An 18,645-nucleotide genomic window follows, 5' to 3' on the forward strand; every position below is an offset into this window, starting at 1 on the left:
TGAGCTTACAAATGTGTACATGGTTTACAGTATCGGACCTTTCCTTTTCTGGCAATGGGAAGTTGGAGAGAGGTAAGTTACATGTGGAGGGCTGGGCTGTTTCAGGCTTCTCTTCCTCCAAGCATCTGACCATTCCTTTGACTTCTCACTCCACTTGAGTAGTTTCTGAGGTGTCAAGTCACCACAAACCACCAGGGTGTGGCAATGCACATCTCCAGGAGCTGGGACCGTGAATCTGCATTTTCACAAACTGGGCACCAAGAATCCGCATTTTAAGAGGCCAAGATTAAGGAATCTGAACTGGATCTTTCTAAAATTGGGAAATGTTATTAGAAAAGTATATTACATATGTTTGTCATTTACATAATAATGAAGCAAATATCAATGTGTAAACACCACCCAAGTTAAGAGAACACTGCTGGTTCTTGGAAGCCCCATGAAGTGTCTCCACTCAACTTTCAGGTCCCACCCCCACTGCCAGGGAAAGCAGCCTCCTGGATTTGATCCTCAATCCCATACCTGTCACTCTTTATGAATGTAGCCTAGAACAAAATGGAATCTCCTGTTGTAAACTTTCGTATAAATAGAAGCATCCTAACTATGCTGTGTCTTACTCTACGCTATGGTCTAGAAGGTTCCTCAGTTGCACTGAACTGTAGTTTCTTCCTTTTCACTATAGTCAGTGGGCCAATGGCAAATCAGGCTGTGTGGATCTACCCTCCCCCATGTTGGGGATGGTTCCTCAAATCCATGCTGAGTAACCTTCTTTCATTGGGAAGGCAATTCCTTCTAAGGCACACCATGACTCGAGGAGCAGGAGAGCCCAACTCTGCCTAATTCAGGCTCCCTCAGAGGCCTTGGGCACCAGCAGCCTGTTCTTCTCTTCCTCTTCTGGCCTCAGTAATCGTCATCTTCCTGGCAAGCTGCTAGGAAGCTGAGGGCAAGGGGTCGTGAAGTCACTGGTGCCACAATTCACACTGGCCTGGATCCAGCCTAGATAAATCCATCCCATCACCCTCACGCCCCCTCACTTCCTCTCAGATGGATATGTAAAGCATCTGGGAAACCAACAGCTGTTGCCTCCCAGCCCAGAGAGGGTGATGAGGTCATCTCCTCACATAGGCTGTGCCTTGAAGGGGAAGGGTGCTCTGTGGGGAGGAAAAGTGCTGTAGGCACTTCCAGGACCCTTCATTGATGGCCTGACACTGCAGTGAAATGAACAGTTAACCAGTTTTCTCCCCTCCACAAAAGCATCTTTCATCCACGAAAATCTCCAGATTGGAGTAGCCAGACAGCAGTCCTGTTCGAGTCGTTTACCATCCCCACATTAACCATTTCTGAGAAGTCCTATTGTCACCCAGATGCTAGAGACAGTCACAGAGAGTCTAAGAACCTGAGGCCACCGTGTTTAAGGATGGGCAAGGGGGACCACAGTCACATTTGACTGGGGCTGGTCCTGAAAGAGCAGACTCTTTCACCTGGGCTGATGGGAAGTAGACAACTGGAGCACTGGGATGTGGGATCGAAGGGCGAGTCTCTAAGGACAGGGGTAGTATGTGTAGGAAAGACTGTTCCAATCTGGTGGTTAGCACTCACAGAGAAGGGAAATTCATCTTGAGAGGCGCTCAAAGTGTCAGGCCCTAGACAAGCCTGAGGAGAAATGAGCACTCATGATGGGAGCCCTCTCCCCTACTCTCTCCTAAGTGGCTCTTGCCCTCCTTAGAGGTTTGACCACCATCACCCAGGGCACACTAGAGAAGGAGGCTGAGCGAGAGTGCTTCTTGGCCATGGTACTGACCTTTTAACACCTTTGCAGAAGATAGGAATAGCAAGGCCATGTCTAATTATTTTTACTTTTTACCAAAATAGAATGGTTCCTGTCCCTATTCTAGTCTCATCCCTGTGGAAAGAAACCTCATCCAGAGTATCTGAGATGGCCCTTTCTCTTTTCTGACTTTGAATTTATTACATGAATTTCGCCTTTTCAGAATTAGTCTTTATTCCCCAGATGTAGTCACTATACTGGTTCTTGTATGTCCTTCAAGGTCATGCTTTCTCCTCTGCCCTCAAATCACTTCCTGCCAGTGTTAACATACAGTTCACCTGTATCATCTACATGTTCAACACTTATAAATCGAATGATTAAACCCATTGCCACTGAGTAAATTTCAGCTCACAGAGCCTGGATAGGGTTTCTAAGGCTGTAAATCTTTACAGGAACGGGAAAGCCATCTTTCTCCTGAGGAGCGGCTGGTGTGTTGGAACTGCTGACCTTGCAGTTAGCAGTCCTGTGCTTATCCTACAATGCCATCAGGGATCCTTATTTAACAATTGGTGCTTAGCTAAAAGAAGACGCCAGGATCACTCCACTGCCCAGCACATACCAAGGACCTGTGGACAGGAAAGGTTATGGCTCCCTCACGTGAGTCTAGAGTTTAAAGAAATGTTTTTGTTCTAAGTCCCTACACCCAAGGCTAGTACTCCCCTCCGGAGTACTTCTAAAAGGAAATGGTGCCAATTATTTCAGGGGCATGGGGGCCTCCAATATGGCACCTGCCTAAAATGTTTTAGAGAATTTAGATGTGCCATTTTTATCTTAAACTCTATTTTACACCTAATCCTTATAATAGTTAATACAATTCTATTGGTCATAAAGTGTTCATGAAAAAAAGGGGAATGTCACCATTGAAAAAGGCAAAACACGAACAATTTACAAACAAGAATATAGCATTTTATTCATCCAGATCGTAGGTATCACACAACATAGAATACACATATTTATATAATATATAGAAGAAAACACATACCATAGAAAGAAATTTTGATCTGAAATGATCTTATAGGACATCTTTAATTCTGGACGTTCCCTAGGGCAGGCAGCAAGAGAAACTCCGGCATTCACGCACCACTCAGAGGATGACTTATCCCCCACTGTACTTACAAGGCAATTTTGGAGTCACGGCATGGCCAATGAGGTCTGTGACCAGAGACGCCAAGTAGGAAACAAAAGAACCACAGCACAGTGAACTAATATAAATATTTCTGCTTTTTGCATTGTCCTCCAGATAGTTCCTTTTTAAATGACGAGTCATGTCTAGGGTCTATCTCTCCAGTTGTACTCCAGTTATTGCTAGAGGGAGAAAACAGGAAAGGCATGTATTATGTTATTAGAAAAGCGATGGGCACTGTCACTGGTGCCCTGCCTCAGTGACGTTCGTGTGGACCTGGGCTGGAGGTGCAGCATGTGCAGCAGCAGCAGCAGCGGGCACACAGGGACGCACTGTGTTAGACGGGCCTGCGTGCTGGGAGGAAAAGGGGTCCAGATGGAGGCTGGCCCCTGAGCAGGAAGCAGCAGGAGACCATCAGGAGGGGCACTGCTGATGGCAGAAGACAGTTTCACCAGAGCTCCCCACAGAGGAGCTCCGCAGCTAGACTCTTAGATACTAATCTCCAGGCACGTCCCCGCCACTGGGCCCCCCCAAACTTACCCCCCGGCCTTTCCCTGAGGCAGGCCGGCTTACCTTTGCCTTGTTCTGAACTGGGAGGTAGAGTTTGAACTCTGCTGGCAGTTCATCCTCTGAGTAGAGTCTGTCTGAGAAGTAAACCCGTCGGATGCGACAGTTTGCATGGATCTGGGGGTGCAAGACTTATTTTGAGAAGCTTAAGTTGATTGCCCTTCCCTTTCCTGAGTTTCCCAGAGCCTCTGTCAGGGTGCTGACAAAGCTCTGTCTCTTCAGCATCTCCTCAGAGTGGCTCAGGGGGATTCTGGCATGAGGGTGCATGTGCTGAGCAGAACCCTAAATTGTTCCTGAATCCCTTCAAGGGTAAAGTTCTGCGGACAATGACTGGGGAAACTTTACCCAGTTACCTGCACCCTGAGGGTCTCGATGTAATTTGTGCCATATGCCCGCCGGGTGAAGTCAGACAGGTTAAACTGAATCTGGTTCCAGCCGTCATCCAGCCGCATGGGCATGGTACAGATGAAGGGTTTGACCCGGGTGGTGCTCTGGTAGTTACTTGCCCGAAACCGCCGACGCACATTTTTGTCATCTAGTACCTGTGAGACAGAGAGAAGCATCCCATTAACTCTGTCTTGAAGTAGCACATACCCTTAGTTAAGACCAGGACCTGAGCTCATAGAGCTCAGTTTCCCAAGGCCAAGACCCAGGAGAGAATCAACAGTCCAGACACAGGTCACACCGGATGCAGATGGACCGGAAGTGGCAAGTTTACCCTATCTGTTGCCAAGACAACCAACACCAGCTGCTTATGACATATGAGGGTGACTCTCAGACCACAGAATGATTTCATGGAAGCTCTTCCCTTTGAGAAACCAAAAACACTGAAAGAGGCCAACAGTCACCCTGTGTCACAGAACTCCTCCCCAAATGGACATTGTTCTAACCCTGATGCTTTGAAGTCTTACAGCAGTTGATTCGATTTCCTAGGTGGCTACTATTTCTTTAAAAACTTGGTAGAGTAAGGCTGGATCAAAACTACCAAATTTTAAAAAGGAGAGCAAGAGTTGTATTAAGCTAACTATGTTGTTGTTAAGTGACATCGAGTCAATTCCAACTCATAGCGACCCTGTATAGGGTTTCCGAGGAGCAGCTGGTAGATTTGAACCGCCGACCTTGTTCAAACTGACTTTTCAGTCCAGTGCTTATCCTACAGTACCACACCAGGACTCCAAGCTTACTATAAAGACGGAAATACATGCAAAAGGATACAGAAACTTTCCTAAGCCACTATTTGCTGCAAGTGGAAAGGACACCTACCCTGAAGGTGCCCATTGGTGTACACACACTTACCTGTACTTCAAAGGTAAAATATTTCTTTAGGTTTTTGATAATCATGACAAGGAAGGGAAGTTTAATCCCCAGTGTCTTCTTTGGGTCTGCAGGACATGTGATATATGTGGTGCTGTAGAGAGAGAAGCCCCAGTGAACAAACCACTTGCCTTGGCTGTGTGGTAACAACTTAACACATGGCAGGGAGATCACAGAGATCCAGAAAAGTCATCCAAGGCATCCCTCCACCCTTAAATTAGCTGTTTCTTTAAAGTACTGCAGAACTCCGACACAAAAGAGCTTAGAACAGAACTAGACGGCAACAAAATATCTGAAAAACAAAGTCAGACCAACTGGACCTTGGGAAATTCTTTCAGGGAGACAAACTTGCAGTTGCTCCAGAACTATCAAATGGCAGAAAATCAAAACTAAGGCCAAGTTGTTGTTAAGTGTCACTGAATCGGTTTTGACTCACAGCGACACTTGTCTAGGATTTCCGAGAAGTGGCTGGTGAGTTTTGAACTGCCGTCCTTGTGGTCCAGTGCTTATCATACAATGCTATCCTAGGACTCTGAAAACCACACTGGCCACTTTCTGGACCATAACGTCAGAATGATACCCCCAAATCCCCCTGGCTTCCGCTCTGCCCTATTGAAGTAGTAATGTTGTTGTTATTTGCCATCAAGTCAGTTCCGACCCATAGCAAATCTGTATAGCGTTTCCGAGAAGTGGCTGATGAGTTTGAACAGCCAATCTTGTGCTTCAAACCAATTTTGCAGGCCAGTGCATTAGCCCACAGCACTACACCAAGACTCTAGTATTAACAATAGCTAACATTTTTATAGTGCTTACTATGTGCTAAGTGCTTGGCACATAGTCACTCATTTAATCTTCACAGTAATACTATAATGAATAAGGACTGTTACTATCCCTACTTCACAGATGAGGAAACGAAGACCCAGGGGAGTAAGAAACCAAGCTGACTGACCCAGCATCTGTATATTAACCACTGTGATGCATTGCTTCCCTGGAATACAATGTCGATTTGAGGGGCAGCCTACCTGACATTTGTCCCTTCAATCTCCAGTACCAGGGACTGGATGTCATTATCAGTGATTCTTTTGATGTGACCATTCCGCACCTACAAAGAAGAATATTGGACTGGTCAGTACTGAAACCTTTGGAAGTAACCCTATAAAGATTCTGAAGGCTGAATGAGACCATGTCAGGAAAACCAGACTAGCTCAGCGGGCACAGCACACAAGTTTGTGACAAGTCGTAATTGTACCCATGGTCCCATCACTACCATGGGAATCCCAGTAATCTGGCAATCTACCAATCAGCATACATTTCTTCCTGAAGAAATCAACAATTCAGATTCAACTAATATTTTTTGAGTGCTTGCCCTGCAAATGATAAACATTAGAATGACTGTAAACCACAAGGTTGGCAGTTTGAGTCTGCCAGACACTCCACAAGAGAAAGATGAGGCTTTCTGCTCCCACAAAGACTTAAAGCCTGCACTGGGTCACGATGAGTTGGAACCGATTCGAAGGCACTACCACCACCAGCACCCTGCACTAACAACACTCATCTACATTCTCTCAATTGTAACAACAAAATTCACAAGGAAGGTGATAGTGTTTCCATTATATAGATGTGGACGTTGAGACTCAGAGAGCAAATGGCAGATCCTGACTAGGAGAGTAAGATTAGCAAGCAGGCTTTCCACTTCTCCACAGTGCCTCAAATACTCCTTTGGCCAGAAAGGTCAACAAAATGCTGAGTGCCATTGACAAGGAGAATGACAACAGAAAGCATAAGCATTCCTCCCCCGGATTTACTCCTACTGCCTTATCTTCTTTTCCCCAAGTCCTTACCTCTTCAAGTATGAATTCAATTCTCAACTGTGCCGCACACAGAAGCCTTCTTCAGCCCTTCCAGCCCACATTGACCTCTCCCCTCTCTGATTTGTTTGTCTGGCTCATGCTGTCTAGACCACATAATTTAGCACTTCATCCTACGTTGCTTTGTAATTGTCTGCTGCATACACAGAAAGTCCATGACTCCATAGTCCACACTGACTCCTCTCCTCAAAAATATTTAGGAAAGGACAATTATCTTCCAGCATTAAACTCGTAAGCACCTAATATGGACAGAGCAGAGATGTGTTCAGGCACTTTCAGGACAAGGCTGGACTGTCGGGGCCCTGAACATATTAACCCATGAAAACATCAACCAGGGATAGGACAGGACTCATGAGAAAGACGAGTGTGGTCTCCAGACTGAGTGGAAGGGTTATGCTCCGTTGTCAAGTCAACAACTCAGTCACACCAACTCCAGCTTCCCTTGGCTCACTAATCAGCTTTCTGATTAAGACTTGGCTCTTTATTCGATTTGCATGTAGGGAGAGAAACCCAGTGTGGAGTCTGTCTGGTAGTTGTATTTCCTGGCATAAATAATCTGGCATTCTGTCTGAGCTTGATCCAATCACAGCAGGCTCCCCAGGTGACAGCTGAGATCACTGAGTTGTCTCTTCATGCCCATACAGTAGGCATCCTTTGTATCTTCTACAATGCTTTGTACTATGCGATGCACAAGCTAAACATTCAAATATTTGCTGACTTCTGGAATTTTTCACCATAAGATTTGGCACATATGAATAGGTTCCAGGAGAATTTTTTTTTTTTTTTTTAATTCCTGGGTAACATGGCTATTACAAGAAGCCCAGATACTGGGGTAGATCACAAAGCCCGTGAGACAGCACCTGTGAAGGGCAACTGCAACTGGGCTGTCCCACAAAACCTCCGTTAGTGCTCACTGTCAAAGACAAACTGCTGAGCTCAACGGGCCCACAATCTCTGCCAGTGCAGCATTTCTTGGGATCTCAGGACACAAACGTCACATTGAAGAGCTTCTCAAACAAAGCCAGTGACATCCAACGACCTCCAGCTTTGAATTCTGGGCCTCTTTCCAAGGGAGATTGGGTACACAAAGGCCTGGGTCTGCACAGAGCATACCAACACTGCCCACCTCATTCCCCACATACAGGCTCCCAACCAAAGTGGCAATGTGGCTCCCATATTTTCTGGTCCACAGCTGCCGGAGAAGATCAGTCAGACTTGTGAGTGAAGAAAGAATTAAGAAATTACTTCCAAATAATATGATGTAGCCACACTGATAAGAGCGGGCAATATTCCAACAGATTCAAGACACTAATTTGCTGCCAAAAAGATGCAAAACATTCATTTGAAAACATAGCACTAATTATGCTCAATAATTTTATTCTTTCTTAAAAGGTACATATTGCAAAGATCACACAGATGGTTACACAGAAAAGATTCAGCAGTAATCAAGAGCAGAGGGCTACTATTGCTAAAAAGCAACATGTTGCTATTTATCCAACACTTCTGAGAAGAATGGGCAGGAGTCTAACTTAATCTCCAAGCTCTGGCCAGAGCCAACAAGGGGCCTCACTGAGTCCCAGAAAGCCCCCCCCCCCCACCAGATCTCACAGAGAGAAAACGTTTCAGAGTTTACCTTTTGCCCAACTCAAAGTTCCAGTGAAGCAGGTGATTTCCCTGGAGCACTCCAGCAAATGTGACATATTCAAGTGGTTACAGAAGAAAACAAGGACTTACACTGCACACAGAAGGCCCGACAGGACAGCAAAGCAGACACACAAGGCATACAGTATCCCTGTGTCTGCCCCCATGGCCAGTTCCTTTTTAGTTGGGACTTTCAGTAACTTCCTAAAGAGAAGATCTCTTTCAAACACACTCATAAATTTAACACTTACAAAATGAGTTAATGTAGCCCATAAAACAAGAAAATGCAGAAGAATAGAAGGCAGCTTGCTTTAAAGCAAGTTTGTCCGTCAGTCTTTCTAGGCTTTTCATTAACCTGGCTGCTAGAGAGACAAGCTAAATAGAGAAAGTAAATAAAGCCCAAGGAGCAAGTTCAACCTCTAAACTACGAAATATCACAAGCTTCCAGAGCTTGAAAATCAAATTAAACTGAGATGTTAGTAACAGCAGCATTTTTCTACCTTAAGTTCAAAGAACTACAAATACAAACGCATTGGAAGAAAAAGTGGGGCTAGAGGATGGAGGCAGTGAATCAGAAATATGAGGACTTGAGGACTTAAGGAGTCCCTGGGTGATGCAAATGATCAATTCAATCAATTGCTAACAGAGAGGTTAGAGGTTCAATTCCACTCCAAGGTGCCTCAGAAGAAAAGATGGTGATCTACTTTTGGAAAATCAGCCACTACTTTGGCACACATGGTGTCATCTTACGTTGTAACTGACTCAAAGGTAATCAGTATGAGTACTTAGAGGGTGAGAAACTTCCAAAAGTTTCTTTTCTCAGCACTTAAAATCAAGATCAAAGGGGAAAGGGGGGGTGGGGGGTTGGGGGTCGCAGCGCAATTTGGGGCAAGGCCTCACAATCTGGCAATCTGGTTTACAAGGGTCTTCCAGGAAGCCCCCAGCATCCCATCCATGCTCTGACAGACACTTGCAATAATGACAGATGCCCTCAGAAAACACCAACTTCCTTCCCTTTGCTCCTTCCAGTTCAGAGGTCACAGGGCAAGCAGGGCTTTGAAATGAAGAGAAAATGAACCTTTTATTGCTCATGGAGGGAGCAGATTTTATTTTATTTCCCTCTCAAATCAGAAAGATCTAGATTCTCCAACTGTTTTTGAATTGCTAATTTTTTTTTCATGACATTCCCACCTTCAAAGTGTGACCTAATCAGTATTTTATTCCTCCAGCAAAAATAAATCAAAGCCCATCTTACAGTATTTGTTTCATCAAGTTCATGCCTCCTAGGAGCTGCTGGAAATCTCTGGAGGCTTCACAGATGCTGATGACCTTCAAGCTCTTCTAGCAACCACTCACCCCGAGTTTCCATGGTTGCTGGGGCAACTGATAAAGAAGCCGATTCTCTCCTCCCCTCCCTTCAATGTAAGCCCCAGGGGGGAGGGTCAAGCTGAGGGGAAAATACTGCTGGGATAGGGAGGAAGCTGGCCAGGCTCTCTCTATATTTCTAAGAGTGCTTTAAAAATAACACATGGATTATATCCATTCCCTCCCTCCCCCAACTTTCATTTTTCTGGCTCCACCCATTTACCCTGGCAGACAGCTGAACCCTCAGCCATCTGTCAGCCTAGTCTTAATGACACATGCTACAATTTACATTAAGCCATTAGAGATGTCTGTCAATTCTGGCCTGGAAGATTTTGCCCTTGGTTAGGGGATGGGCTGCACCTCAGAGAACTAGGCGAAGGGAGACCTCTGTGGGGAGAACTGGGCATAGCTCCGACTTGCCTGCTGGGCCGGGGATGCAGGCTTCTCTTCCTTCCTGCACCTACAGAGACTCTCCTGACAGCAGACAGGAAACGCCCGGCATTTACAGCCAACCCCTTGCGGCCATTTCTAACCAGTCTCTCCCAAACCTTTCCTTGAGACTACACAACTGAGAATGATGAAGACCACCGTCTGACTGAGGCAGGGAAAGCCTGAAAAACTAACGCTTTACTGTTTTCACGTCCAAATATCATCCTTTACTATACTTAATTCTGTCACCTCAGAAGTGGACTGCCTATTCCTTCTTCCTAATCTGATCTCAGTCTGGAAGCTCCGCTGAAACCTGCTCCCCACCATGGATGACCCTACTAGTTTCTGAAACACCAGTGGCATTGATTCCAGAATCACAGCAGTACGTAAGCCACCAGAGTATGACAAACTGACGGAATACCTATTGAAATGTTTCAATAAATTGATGCCGTGCAGGACTCACTAGCCTATGCCAAGAAATCCTGAAGACAGCTACCTGGCTAATTGACTAGAAGAGGTTCATATTTGTGCCCATTCCAAAGAAAAGTGACCCAAAAGAATGTGGAAATTATCAAACATAATCATTCATATCACATCCAAGTAAAATTGTGCTGAAGATAATTTTTTAAAAATGTATAGTAGAAAGAGTACATTGACAAGAACATGCCATAAATTCAAGCGGGATTCACAAGAAGAGGTGGAATAAGGGATAGATATCATCATTGCTAACATCAGATGTCTCTTGGCTGCAAGCAGAGAATACCAAACACATTCTATTTGTGTTTTATTGACTATGCAAAGGTATTCCACTGTGTGGTTTGGAACACTGTGTGCTTCGTATCTAGGGAGAACATTACAATAATGGGGACTCCAGAACACTTCATTGTGCTCATGCAGAACCTGAACATAGAACAAGAGGCAGTCCTTTGAGCAGAACAAGGGGATACTGAATGGTTTAAAATCACGAAAGATGTGTGTCTGGATTGTGTCCTTTCACCATACTTATTCAATCTGAGAAGCTGAACTATATGAAGAAAGTGGCATCAGAATTGGAGGAAGGTTCGTTAACATTCTGTGACATGCAGGTGACACAACCTTGCTTGGAAGAGGACTAGAAACACTTGCTGATGAAGATCAAAGTCTTTACTATGGATTCAACGCAATGAAAGAAAGCACAAATCCTTACAACTGGATCAAGAAACAACATCAGTGATACACGGAGAAAAGACTGAAGTTACCAAGGATTTCATTTTACTTGGATCCACAATCAACACTAACGGAAGCAGCAGTCAAGAAATCAAACAATGTATTACACTGGGCAAATCTGCTGCAAAAGACTTCTTGAAAGTGTTAGAGCAAAGATGTCACTTTGAATGCTGAGGTGCAACTGACTCAAATCCTGGTATTTTCAACAACCTCATATGTATGTGAAAGCTGGACAATAAGTAAGACCAGAGACGAAGCAATGCATTTGAATTATGGGATCTGCCAGAACAAACAAATGTGTCTTAGAAGAAGTACAGACAGAATGTTCCTTAGAAGTGAGAACAGCAAGACTTCATCTCCCATACTCTGAACATGTTATCAGGAGGGACCAGTTCCCAGGAAAAGGACATCATGCTTGGTAAAGCAGAGGGTCATCAAAGAGAAGACTCCCAACAAGATGGACTAACACAGTGGCTGCAACATAACAAAACTGTGAGGCTGGGACAGGGCCAGGCAGTGTTTTTTGCTCTGCTGTGCATAGGGCAGGTATGAGTCGAAGCTGACTCACTGGCACCTAACAACAACGTCTGCTTACTGACCAAAGGACACAATTCAGAAGGGAGGGAAAGACGAAGGAATGGACACAAGCAGCACAGGGAGGAAGTGGGATAAGCGAGCGTCCACTGAGGGACTTACAATCAAGATGAAACTAAGTGTATGCTTTGTTGAGCGCAAAACCGAGGCTCTGCTCTGTAAACCTTCACTCAGCTCACAATAAAAAGCTAAACAAATTAAGTTAGGATGTGGGAGCTTTTTTTTCTGGAGGAAGATTTTGTTCATTTTTTAAAATTAGGAACAGGGAATGGGAATCTAACATCTAAAGAAAGAAGCCTTTGGGTCTAGTACTTCGTTTGGGAATTAGGGAGCAGCAGCAACTGAAAGACAAGGTGGGAAAATGAGAAGTTTTCATGAAGTAACGCCCTCACATCTTGTGGATTTTAGAATAACATCATTACTGATTGATTAAAAACATACTGCAATTTACACAGGCTTGAGTAAGAACACAGCCTCATAGAACTTTGACCTTAGAAGTCAGAAAGATGCTTCTATTAAATATGTTGTTAAGAGCCACTGAGTTGGTTCCAACTCACAGCAACCCTGTACAGGGCTGTTGAGGCTTTAAATCTTCACAGAAGCAGAAAGTCTCATTTTTCTCCCACGGAGTGATACTGGTGGGCTCGAACCACCAACCTTGGGTTGTAAGTCCAGTGCTTATCCTACAGAGCCACTGCATTCCTATATTAAACACATTGTTGTTAAGTGCTATTGAGTTGGTCCCAACTCATAGTGACCCTGTATAAGGTTTCCGAGGCTTTAAATCTTCACAGGAGCAGAAAGCCTCATTTTTGTCCCACAGCAAGGCTGGTGGTCTCGAACTGCAGACCTTTGGGTTTGCAATCCAGTGCTTACTGTATGGAGGCACTGTGCTCCCATATTAAACATGATGTTGTTGGTAGTGCCATCAAGTCAGTTCTGACCCATAGCAACCCTGTATAGGGTTACAAGGAGTGGCTGGTGATCTTGAAACACTGACCTTGTGGTTTAAACCGACCTTGTAGTCTACCGCATTAACCCACAGCACCATACTAAGACTCCATATTAAACATAAGAGTCCTTTCATATGTTTATTATTAAATTTTAATATGTAAAAATTTCTGGCCCCATAATTGTGTGGCGCTGTGGGTTAATGAGCCAGACTGCAAAGCCATTTGAACTGCAAGGTTGGTGGTTCAAGCTTTCCAGCTGCTCCTCAGAATCCCTATACAGGGTCACTATGGGTAGGAAACGACTCAACAGCACTTAACAACTACCTTCAGGAAGTAACTGACAATCTAGTCTGGAATACAGATTTTAAGAAGCTAATTTCAAATATGACACTATAATGGAAAGAAAACAAGGATTCTATGAGTGAATACAAATAAACAAGGAGAGCACAGCTGCTAACTGAAAGGCCAGTGGTCAAACTGTCATCCACTCTTGGGAACAAAAGACCTGGTGATGTGCTTCCGAAAAGATTACATACAGCCTAGGAAACCCTCTAGGGCAGCTCTGTTCTCCTATAGGCTCATTATGAGTGGGAATCAGCTAGATGGCACACGACAACGACATAGAAATGTAGTCTGGACAATCGTCTTCCAGAGGAAGTACCTCTGAACTCTGACCTAGAGACTAAGGAAGGAGTGGATGGGGGTGGCTCCCAGCTAAGGGACCAGAAAGAATGCATGCTGAAAGGTGAGAGAGAACAGGACTTCTAATTGGCAGAAGGCCACTGCTAAGAAGGGGAACTTGATAGAGGAGCCTGTAGAACTAGCCAAACCTAATTTTATACCCACCACTCCTCACTCATCAGCATGGTCCTGTGTGAAAATGGAGGATGGCTACATTGTCCTGGGGGAAAGTTTCACTGCTAAACACTTTCAATAGCATCTAAATAAGAGTAGAAACATTTAAGTACTTTTTACTATCATGATGCTTTGGATTAAATTAAGTGTCCTTCTCACTTTATGTGAAAATGGAGGATCATTGTATAACTACCAACCCACTGAGAATCAGGGCCAGGCTAAGTTGACACATGACCTTAACCTCAACCTCACCCAGTAACTGCCAGGTGACCATCGTTAACACACACACACTAGTTAGTCGATTTTGTTATTGTTGTTATAAATGCAAAATGCCATATAACATGACAGTTATGGAGAAGAATGAGAAGGTGTATTCTTTACTGAAGCCAAACAATAGATATCTTCTCTTCATAATCTCAGGGAGGAAAATTGCAAAGTGTTGTGAATTAGAATATATGTACCTACAACAGGCAAAGGTCAGGGCGCTATGTCCAGATACAGGGACAGTCTTCCTCTCCTATACTAAATTATGTTCTCTTTACAACATGTTGTTGTTAAGTGTCATCAAGTCAGTTGTGACCCATAGTAATATCTTCTCTAACTATGTATCCCCTTAAGTCTACACAGGAGTCCCGGAGTGGCACCACAGTATAAGCACTCAACCGCAAGGTCGACGGTTCAAACTGACCAGTTGCTCCTCGGAAACTCTATACAGGGTTGCTATGAGAAGAAAACAACTCAATGGCACTTAACAACAAGTCTATACAACGCCTGTTACTGAGCTGTTGCTCTTGGATAAGTATATCAAATCCCAGGATTGCCCCAACCCAATTCAATTTCCAACACTTTCTCAGAACTTTATATACGTGAAAAAGTACATATAAAACAAAGCTTATGGGATGGCCCCAAACGTTCCCTTTCCTCCCTGTTTTTCCCTTGTCCTAGGGGAAAAAATGTCACTGCTAAACACCTTCAATAGCACCTAAATAAGAAGGGTGGTGGTGGTTATGTGCCGTGGAGTCAGTTCCGACTCATAACGACCCTGTATACAGGGTTTCTGAGGCTGTAAATCTTTACGGGAACAGAAAGCCTCATCTTTCTCTCGCGAAACAGCTGGCAGTTTCGAACTGCAGACCTTGTGGTACACAGCCCAATTCATAACCACTACACTACCAGAGTTCCTTAAATAAGAAGGGTAGAAACATTTAAGTACTTTTTATGATTATGATGATTTGGGTTAAAATGAGTGCTCTTCTAAAGGTTTTCTTTGCTAAAATATCTGTTTCATTTACTCCATGGTTGATCTCACAATGTTTTCATCTGTGTTTGTGTCATCAGGGTACCATCCGACCTCTAGTGGCGTTGTTAAGGGACACACGCACCATGGTTACTTTGCGTTACTATTCTGTGTGTAAACATGTTGACTAGTCAGCAAAGGAAGCACACCACTGAAGATCAAGCTCCGGAACAAGCCACCAAACCCACTGCTGCCAACTTGGTTCTGACTCACAGTGACCATGGATAGAGTTTCTGAAGAGTGGCTGGTGGGTTTGAACTGCTGACCTTGCAGTTTGCAGTTCAGTGCTTATCCTACATGGTCACACCAGGACTCCATAGAGACCCTTTTGTTGTGATGTGCCAGTCAGTCAGTTCTGACTCAGCTACCCCGTATAGGGTTTCCACAGCTTCAGCAGAAAGCCTCATCTTTCCCTGGCAGAGCGGTTGGCAGGCTTGAACCACGGACTTTGCAGTTTGCAATCCAGTGCTTACCATATGAAGCCACCATGCCTCCCCCATAGTGATCCTGTTTTTATTGTTTACTATCAAGTCAGTTTTGACTCCTGGAGCAGCTGGTGGGTTTGAACCACAGACCTTGTAGTTTGCAGTCTAGTGTTTATCCTATAGTACCATACCAGGACTCCCATAATGACGCTGCTGTTGTTAATGCTGTCGAGTTCATTTCAACTCATAGTGACCCTGTATAAGGTTTCTGAGGAGCAGCTGGTGAGTTTGAACCGCCAATCTTGTGATTCAAACCAACCCTGCAGTACAGTGCTTATCCTACACTGCCACACCAGGACTCCCATAGTGACTCTTGCTGTTGTTGTTAAGTGCCGTTGAGTTGGTTCCAACCCATAGCGACCCTGTACAGGGTTTCCGAGGGTGTAAATCTTTATGGGAGTAGAAAGCCTCATCTTTCTCCCGCGGAACGGCTGGTAGTTTCGAACCGCTGACCTTAAGGCTCGCAGCCCGATTCGTAAAGAACGGTTAAAAGAACAACTCTGAAAAAAGTTTCATCTACTACAAATACTGAAGCCTTCCGACTACTGGAATTTTTTCAGGGTAAGCAAATTCTCTGACCTGTTTTGATAACTTCTCCTAGGCCAGGTCTCATTCTGTTTCAACTACTTTGGACTCAATTACCTCACTGGCACAAATGGGCAACTCTCGGCAAGTCAAACAATGGCCCAACATAAGAGTAAAAAGTTCTTAAAACATAAGTCCAACTCTCCAGGTATACCCACCCTGGGTTCCCTTTGTAGAGGTAGAGTTTTTCACTTTAATCCAATATGAACAAAACCATGAAACTGAAAACCTCAGTAACATACACAAAAATTAGGAATTGCTTTCCTATTTCCTCTGGCATTAGCTTTAACATCTAGATAGAATCATTGCGAAGATTTGGTTGGATTTTTCACATATTCAAAGGAACAAACTCATTTCATACAGATTTCAACTCTCTTGTGAAAATGACACCATGAACACAGCACTCTCAAACTGCTCTCCAAAAGGAGCGGCTGGGGACTTTAGACCCAGAGAGGGAAAGGGGCTGTGTGCGGGGTTGGTTGATGATGCATGGAGGGGATTGTAACCATGGCAATGAATCTATATACAATAGGATGAATGTAAAGCTAATGTTCTCCCATGTAAACTATCACATAATTCACAATAAAAAAAAAAAAAAGCTGCTCTCCAAACAGAATTCTCCAGTGGTAGAAAACAGAAGGGGGCGGCCCTCATTCTCATTGTGGCCTCTTCTGGTCAGGGAGTTCTTCGGAGATGAAATCCAACATTTCGTTACCAATAAACTCCGCTGCCATCAAGTTAATTCTGACTCATAATGACTCTATACAGCAGAGAAGAACTGCCCTACAGGGTTCCCAAGGCTGTCATCTTTGTGAAGCAGACTGCCACATCTTTCCCCCACCAGCAGCTGATGGGTTCGAACCGCCAACCTTGTGGTTAGCAGCTGAGCACTTAACTATACCACAGAACTCCTAGTCCAACCCAGTCTCAATGAAAATACCAGTCAGCATACTATGGAGTCCTAAGGTGGCACTGTGACATAAGGCACTGGACCACAAGGTCAGTTTGAACCACAAGGTCAGCAGTTCAAGCTTACCAGCTACTCTTTGGAAACCCTACACAGAACTGACTCGATGGCACGTAACAAAAACAACAGCATACCATACCCCTCTTGAAAGCTCCCCCTCCCAGGAGCTCAGTGCCAAGGATATTCCTTAAACCACCTGTCTTCCCCATGAAAGCTTCTATCTGGACTTAGGTTTTTTAAAAAAAGAGCACAGCTCCCTAAGAATCTGCATGAGAAATGAAACACCAAAGTCATAAACTGCAACCAATTCCAGACTGAAGTGCTTCTCCCCCTCACCCATCAACACACAGTGGTGGTATGTTTGTGCAAGGTCGAGCGACCCGGTGGATAGGGTTTCCAAGACTGTAAATCTTTGCCAGAACAGAAACACTCATCTTTTTCCCTTGGAGCGCCTGGTAGATTCAAACTGTGACCTTGCAGTTAGCAACCCAGCTCATAGTTCACTACGCTACCAGGCTCCTTGTCCAACATATGTCCAGGGTCATTTCTGGGGGCCAGTGATGCCTGAGTGAAGATAATGAGGCTTGCACTGCGCTCTGAGTTTATTTGTCCAGACCAGATATGGCCGCACCAGTCTGCATTTCTGATGATGAAATCAGATAAAAAAATTTAAAAAAAGGTACAGGCAGACCTCAAGTTACAGTGAGAATGGAGCAGGTGCCAAGAGCCACAAAATTCTGACTTGTTTGGGATCAATGGAAACTTGAGGCAAATGAATGAAACCCAAACAAACTAGCTTGGCTCGTGGTTCTAGAACAAAGGCTCTGTGTCTAATGCCTAATCGGGTTCCTGGCATAAAATAGGAGGTCAGTAGATCCTTTCATCTGGACATCCCCAAAGCTCCTTCGTATAATGTTGTGTATTTCATGGCATGAGATGGGTACTATCAATCTCACTATATAAACAGGAAATCGAGGCTCAAAGGTATTGACAATCACGTTTGAGGTGAGGGACCATTCTCCTAACCACGCCGTAGCCCCAGAACGCTTGAACCCAAGGCACACACACCCTCCAATTGACCTCACAACACCTCTACCACACCGGCCCCGGGGAAGGGGCACAACAGAGACCGCCTGCCTCCCCCAGGTCCCAAAACTCGACACAAACAACCCGCGCGGAACTCCCAGACGAGTCCCCAGCCCCGCGGCCCCTGACCTTTTTGTCCCAGATCTGCAGAGGCTTGCTGCCGATGCTATAGAGGATGGAGAGAAAGCCGCTCTGGAACGTGTTTTTGAACATCTTGCCGGCGGCCTTCTTCTTAGCAGCGCCGGCGACGATTTTAGGCCCCTGGAGTAGATATGGACACGGAGTGGATAGGGTAAAACAGAGGATGGGCCCTGATGTGGAGACAAGAGCTCCTACGTCCTGGTACCCACTGACAGGTGGACTTGAACGCGGGATGCTCAAGTCCACGAGCCTCAAGTCCTAGGTAAGATAACAAAACTCAGGATGGAAACCACAGCAACTGCCGCCCGCGCTTCCCTCCACGCCTTAAATGGAGGCGGCGGGCG

General features: G+C 44.8%; 1 protein-coding gene across 1 annotated transcript; it reads right to left on the reverse strand.

Annotated features, from left to right (window-relative positions):
• Positions 1 to 3,188: 3,188 nt before the first annotated feature.
• On the reverse strand, positions 3,189 to 18,373 carry LOC102821415 (chromosome unknown open reading frame, human C16orf80). The gene is made up of 6 exons (XM_006863625.1): positions 18,290 to 18,373; positions 5,852 to 5,931; positions 4,812 to 4,923; positions 3,869 to 4,057; positions 3,522 to 3,632; positions 3,189 to 3,302 (listed from the first exon to the last, which is right to left on the reverse strand). The coding sequence occupies exons 1-6, from the start codon at positions 18,371 to 18,373 to the stop codon at positions 3,189 to 3,191; spliced, it is 690 nt and encodes a 229-aa protein (XP_006863687.1).
• Between the last annotated feature and the right edge of the window lie 272 nt (positions 18,374 to 18,645).

The sequence above is a fragment of the Chrysochloris asiatica genome, unplaced genomic scaffold (genome assembly GCF_000296735.1).
Source record: "Chrysochloris asiatica unplaced genomic scaffold, ChrAsi1.0 scaffold00055, whole genome shotgun sequence".
NCBI classification, from domain to species: domain Eukaryota; kingdom Metazoa; phylum Chordata; class Mammalia; order Afrosoricida; family Chrysochloridae; genus Chrysochloris; species Chrysochloris asiatica.